This window comes from Nematolebias whitei, chromosome 2 (genome assembly GCF_014905685.2).
Source record: "Nematolebias whitei isolate Nwh7 chromosome 2, NemWhi1, whole genome shotgun sequence".
NCBI lineage: Eukaryota > Metazoa > Chordata > Actinopteri > Cyprinodontiformes > Rivulidae > Nematolebias > Nematolebias whitei.
Genome location: NC_056499.1, coordinates 55,593,981 through 55,600,596, shown reverse-complemented (window position 1 = coordinate 55,600,596; position 6,616 = coordinate 55,593,981). Strand labels below are relative to the sequence as shown.

General features: G+C 44.2%; 1 protein-coding gene across 1 annotated transcript in view; it reads right to left on the bottom strand.

The window, feature by feature from the left end:
* Window positions 1-4,464: 4,464 nt before the first annotated feature.
* Window positions 4,465-6,616, bottom strand: part of vps13c (vacuolar protein sorting 13 homolog C) — a 289,282-nt gene continuing 287,130 nt past the window's right edge. The window contains exon 83 of the mRNA XM_037694953.1: window positions 4,465-5,312. Within this exon, the coding sequence (XP_037550881.1) occupies window positions 5,211-5,312 (102 nt within the window). The 3' untranslated portion in view covers window positions 4,465-5,210. The remainder of the gene's footprint in view (window positions 5,313-6,616) is intronic.

The window sequence follows — 6,616 nt, the reverse complement described above, 5'->3', positions numbered from 1 at the left end:
TTTTGTTTCTTTTAAATGAATGAATAAATTAATTAAATAAAATGTTAAATGGCTTCAAACATAGGGCAGCACGGTGGCGCAACTGGTAGAGCTGCTGCCTCTCAGCGAGCAGGTCCTTGGTTCAAATCGGGGTTCGGGGGCCTTTCTGGGTGGAGTTTGCATGTTCTCTCCGTGCATGCGTGGGTTTTCTCCGGGTGCTCCGGTTTCCTCGAACAGACCAAAAACATGCATGTTAGGCTGATTGGTAACTAAATTGTCCCTAGGTGTGAGTGAGAGAGTGAATGGTTGTTTGTCTCGTTTGTCTCTATGTGTCCCTGTGATGGACTTGCGACCCATCCAGGGTGTCCTCCGCCCCTCGCACAGTGATTGCTGGACATGTGCACCAGCGACCCCCGTGACCCAAAATGGAATAAGCGGGTAAAGATAATGGATGCATGGATGTTTTTTTTTTTTTATGATTGTCTACTGTTGTACTGAAAAATATCTCCTGGAGGGTAAACTATATCTTGGTTGCAAGTATCAAGCTGAGAAATCCTTCGTTTTCTACAACTGATAGTGGTTGGTCATTAATTATAATGAAGTTTAGCAACTTCACTGTAAACATTTGAGCTCCGTGGTTTCAGCGATGTCTTCTTCTTGTTCAATCTGAAGCAGGCAGCCTGATTTGGGGCAGCCACGCTCAAGTCTGTCCCTCCTCGGAGACGGGCAGACTGATCGAGGCAGATTGGACGCGGCTGACCGGGGTCAGTTGGCCGCCTCGGGTTGAGCAAAGAGCAGCGCCCCGCTGAAGCCACGGCGCTCGAATGTCCATCATAAAACTAACTTTATCGTGGTTTAATGTGGCGCTATGGCTCTGCAGACATTGCACGTTGCTGTCTTGTTTTGTGTGTTTCTAGTGTAAAATACTTCCACACAGCGGACATGTTTAGATGAAAAGTTTGTTAGCTGTTAGCCACAGTGCTGCTAACTCAGTCCTCAAGTTGTAGCTCGCTGCAAACTATGAAATGGATTTTATGAATGTGAGGCGGGTCTTATTACTCTGAGTTCATGAGACACACCTCCGTTCAGGAAATCCATTCTATAGTTTGAAGCCAACATGCATCATGGATTGGAAATATCGGCAGGAGGATCGGAAAATCAGACACGCAAATTATGCTGGTATCGGATGCCGATACTGGATCGGATCGGCCCCATCCCTAGTTATTAGTGAGCACTTTTACACACACTGGTATTGTTGTTTAACTTTTGACTCCAGTGCGCCCCCTAGATTATCCATCCATCCATCCATCCATTATCTTTACCCGCTTATTTCATTTTGGGTCACGGGGGTCGCTGGTGCCCATGTCCAGCAATCAATGTGCGAGGGGCGGGGTACACCCTGGACGGGTCGCAAGTTCATCACAGGGACACATAGAGACAAATGAGACAAACAACCATTCACTCTCTCACTCACATCTAGGGACAATTTAGAGTTACCAATCAGCCTAACATCATGTTTTTGGTCTGTGGGAGGAAACCGGAGCACCCAGCGAAAACCCACGCATGCACTGAGAGAACATGCAAACTCCACCCAGAAAGGCCCCTGGACCGGGGTTTGAACCAAGGACCTGCTCGCTGAGAGGCAGCAGCTCTACCAGTTGCACCACCGTGCTGCCCGCCCCCTACATTATTCAAACAGTTATATCTCAGTGATACATCATCCAATCTAAACCTGATTTATTTGTGCTTCATCAGTGAGCACTTGTAGACACATTGGTGTTGTTTTTTAACATTTGACTCCAGTGTGCCCCCTAGATTATTTAATCAGTTATATCTCAGTGATACAGTGCCTTGTGAAAGTATTGGGCCCCTTGAACTTTTCAACCTTTTGCCACATTTCAGGCTTCAAACATAAAGATATAAAAAAAATTTTTTTTTGTGAAGAATCAAGTGGGACACAATCGTGAAGTGGAATTAAATTTATTGGATGTGTCAAACATTTTTAACAAATAAAAAACTGAAAAGTGGGGCGTGCAATATTATTGGGCCCCCTTGCGTTAATACTTTGTAGCGCCGCCTTTTGCTGCAGTTCCAGCTCAAGTCTCTTGGGGTTTGTCTCTATCAGTTTTGAACATGGAGACACTGAAGTTCTGCTCATTCTTCCTGCAAATCAGCTGGAGCTCAGTGAGGTTGGATGGAGAGCGTTTGTGAACAGCAGTCTTCAGCTCTTTCCACAGATTCTCGATTGGATTCAGGTCTGGACTTTGACTTGGCCATTCCAACACCTGGATACGTTTATTTGTGAACCATTCCATTGTAGATTTTTCTTTATGTTTTGGATCATTGTCTTGTTGGAAGATAAATCTCCGTCCCAGTCTCAGGTCTCTTGCAGACTCAAACAGGTTTTCTTCCAGAATGGTCCTGTATTTGGCTCCATCCATCTTCACATCAATTCTGACCATCTTCCCTGTCCCTGCTGATGAAAAGCAGGCCCACACCATGATGCTGCCACCACCATGTTTGACAGTGGGGATGGTGTGTTCAGGGTGATGAGCTGTGTTGCTTTTACACCAAACATGTCGTTTTGCATTGTGGCCAAACAGTTGGATTTTGGTTTCATGTGACCAGAGCACCTTCTTCCACATGTTTGGTGTCTCCCAGGTGCTTGTGACAAACTTTAAACAACACTTTTTATGGATATCTTTGAGAAATGGCTTTCTTCTTGCCACTCTTCCATAAAGGCCAGATCTGTGCAGTGTACGACTGATTGTTGTCCTATGGACAGACTCTCCCACCTCATCTGTAGATCTCTGCAGTTCATCCAGAGTGATCATGGGCCTCTTGGCTGCATCTCTGATCAGTCTTCTCCTTGTTCCAGATGAAAGTTTAGAGGGACGGCCGGGTCTTGGTAGATTTGCAGTGGTCTGATACTCCTTCCATTTCAATATGATTGCTTGCACAGTGCTCCTTGGGATGTTTAAAGCTTGGGAAATCTTTTTGTATCCAAATCTGGTTTTAAACTTCTCCACAACAGTACCTCGGACCTGCCTGGTGTGTTCCTTGGTCTTCATGATGCTCTCTGCACTTTGAACAGAACCCTGAGACTATCACAGAGCAGGTGCATTTATACGGAGACTTGATTACACACAGGTGGATTCTATTGATCATCATCAGTCATTTGGGACAACATTGGATCATTCATAGATCCTCACTGAACTTCTGGACTGAGTTTGCTGCTCTGAAAGTAAAGGGGCCCAATAATATTGCACGCCCCACTTTTCAGTTTTTTATTTGTTAAAAAAGTTTGACACATCCAATAAATTTCATTCCACTTCAAGATTGTGTCCCACTTGTTGTTGATTCTTCACAAAAAAATAAATTTTATATCTTTATGTTTGAAGCCTGAAATGTGGCAAAAGTTTGAAAAGTTCAAGGGGGCCGAATACTTTCACAAGGCACTGTATATCATCCGATCTAAGCAAGATTTTGGGTACTTCTGGACACACTGGTATTGTTGTTTAACTTTTGACTCAAGTGCGCCCCCCAGATTATTCCAACAGTTATATCTCAGTGATACATCATCCAATCTATTTTTTGTGCTTCATCAGTGAGCGCATCTAGACACATTGATATTGTTGATTCATGACATCACTTAAGCCCCACATACTCAGAGAAAAAACTGCTGATTATTGGATGACACTTCCAGCTTTGCACTGTGTAAGATATTAGACTGAAACTTTGTTCGCTAACTGTTGATTACCACACGACATGTTGAAAAGCATAAAGGAAGTGCTTGTCGCAACAAAAGAGGAAGTCATCATAACTCCTGTCTGGAAGGTCAGATTTTCGCCTATACTTGTAAGACCTGCAGCTGGACAAGTAATGGCATGGACTGAAGGCGATGTTGAAGATTTGGAAAATGCGCCCCGTCCTGAATGCGTGCTGGATTGGCATGAGAGTGTTCGCAATGGTGACTGGGTGGACTAGCTGGAACTCCCACGGTTGCCGTAAGGCCGGAGCGGCGCTTTGCTGCGAGGGGACTCCAATGCAGCTTGCAGCTTTAATGTGCTTTTGCCCTCACTGCTCTGGGCCCCTTGGAGATCATGGGCCCCTGGGTACTTGCCCAGTTGCCCGTATGGTTAATCCGGCCTTGGTTGTTATGGTTACGCATCATAACAAAAGTCCAAAAGTAAAAAAAGTTTCTATAAAAATCCTTCAACCTGCACAGCATCAAATACCAGAGGAAACCATCATCCAAAAAAATGTGATTTACATCCAGAAAAAGAGGAATTAATGTTTCCAAAAGCAAAATCTCAGAATGAAAGTAACAGAGCTGCTCCAACATGCAGCCACCTCGAGCGGCGCAATGACACATTTATGAGACGCAGCCAATTTCTTCTGAAAACAACTGAATATTAGACTTTTCTTAAAAAAAAAAAAAAAAGAGTAAAAACACCAACACATCATTAAATCTGATCTTTATAGGAAATATTAATTTGACAGATAAGATTCCAGTACTGTCAGGAGATGGACAGATGTTTGGTTTACATTCTTCACAAACAAAACAACACATTTTTGTCTTGCAGATGGTCTCATACAAACTGTGTTTCCATTTGTTGCTATAAATGTAAATAAAGTTGTTAAATGATCATTTCGATATTTGTATTTTCCTGAAAATTAAAAGTTAAATTCAGCAAACATTCATCATAATTACCATTATTATTGCAAGTTTTCTTATAGTGCAAAAATCTTTCTTCATCTTGGGGCAGGAAGTGGTGCTGCCTGAAGGCACAGAGGAGGAACCAAACACCCACAAGCTCAGAGGACTTTTCAAAATAAAAATACTAAAATAAAATGGTGAGCTCAGCGTGTTAACTTTGGTTCAAGAAATTTTCTGCTTTCTGAAGGATTTGTACAGAATTATTGTTTAGAAAAAGTTTACCAACATTTAGGCAAATCAGCTCCGTTTTTACTTCAAGAACTTTTTTGTTTCAGGACGAGAAGCAAAAAATAACCACAAACAAAAACATCTGAGGCAAAAGAAAAACAACCAGCAAGGAAAAACATTCATCCTATGACATCTTTAGTTTTTAAAAATAAGCTTCTGAGAAAGTGCCATCTGCTGGGTCTTGGACGGATTCACCGGATCAGGTGACGAGTGTTGGCACGAATCAGGAATATTTTACTCAAACCCCGCCCCCTCAGTGGCTGCAGGCAGACAGGAAGTGACATCACTGCTTTTTGCTGAGATTTAGGAAGCGCTGGGACTTCTGTCTTGCCATGCGGTGCTGCTGCTGCGCCACCTGAGCGTCACATATGGCCTCGTGCAGCTTCTGTAGGTAACCATAGCAACCAGGTGACCACACAAACATTTGTCTTTCTCACACACTCAGAGACATGAACACACACATCCTGTATAACAACTTCCATCACCAAACCTGCCTACGTCTGTCTCCATGGTAACAGATGACATCTCCACTGTCCCTCCTCGGGACATGTCCAAACCTCTCACACGTTGTCTCCAGACCTGTCCCTCTGGTGGACTCCTAACTAATCTCGTCCATTTTGGTCCCTCAGGGTGAACTCTGAAACTTCATCTCTGCCACCTGCAGCTCCTCGTCTTTCTGTCTCCAAACACTGAAGATCTCTTACTCCCATCAGCGTCTCCATCTTCTCCCCCCACCTGCTCTCTCTTCTCCACCCGTTCTGCTCGCTGCTCCTGATGGTTGACCCCAGGTCCTTGAACTCATCCACCTTCAACACCCCTACTTCCTGCTCCACCTGTCTCCCTCTCATTCACCCTCAGACTGTCTCACTTCTGCTAACTTTCATTCCTCCAGAGCATACCTCCACCTCTCCAGGCTCTCTTCCTCCTGTTCCCTACTCTCACTGCAGATGTTGTCTACAAACATCACAGTTTCCCATTAAGATAAAATTATCTAATTTTGTTTGGATTTTAATTAATGGAAGTTAATTGAATATTTCAACATAAGACAGCTACAGGTTGGCCCATGAACTTGTTTTTAATTTTGGCCCCTGTGTAAAGGAGTTCAACCCCCTTGAGTTCAAAGGTCACACAGCTTGAAATAAAACTTGGATGCCCTGGAGAAACCTGACAAACCTGACTTGTCAGTTTGTGATGTAACATCCAAGAGTGCTTAAAATGTTTCTTTTCATCACATATTTCATCTTTAAAGTTTTCTAAACACTCCTGCTGCCTTTGTGTCAAAATGACCAACAAAATCTAAAAACTGAGGCCTTGTGGATCATTTTGAGCCACAGGCAGCGGAAGGGTCCATGAGGACTCCTGCCCGACTTGACCTGTTCCCTGTTGGAACCCCTCTTCCACACCTGTCTACCTGTCCTGCATCACCCTCACATATGTCTCCACCATGTCTGACCTCACAGACCTTCTCACTCATCTCCAGGTTCTATGGATCCACAAAGACAGAGCAACTCCTAACCTCTACACAGCAACCATGTTCTTCACATTCCTCAGGCATCCTCATACGGTTAACAAGTTCTCTGCCCTCCCCCTTAGACTTCCCACAGGTCTACCACGTGGACCAGTGAGGACCCCCACAGGTCTGGACCAGTGAGGACCCCCCACAGGTCTGGACCAGTGAGGACCCCCACA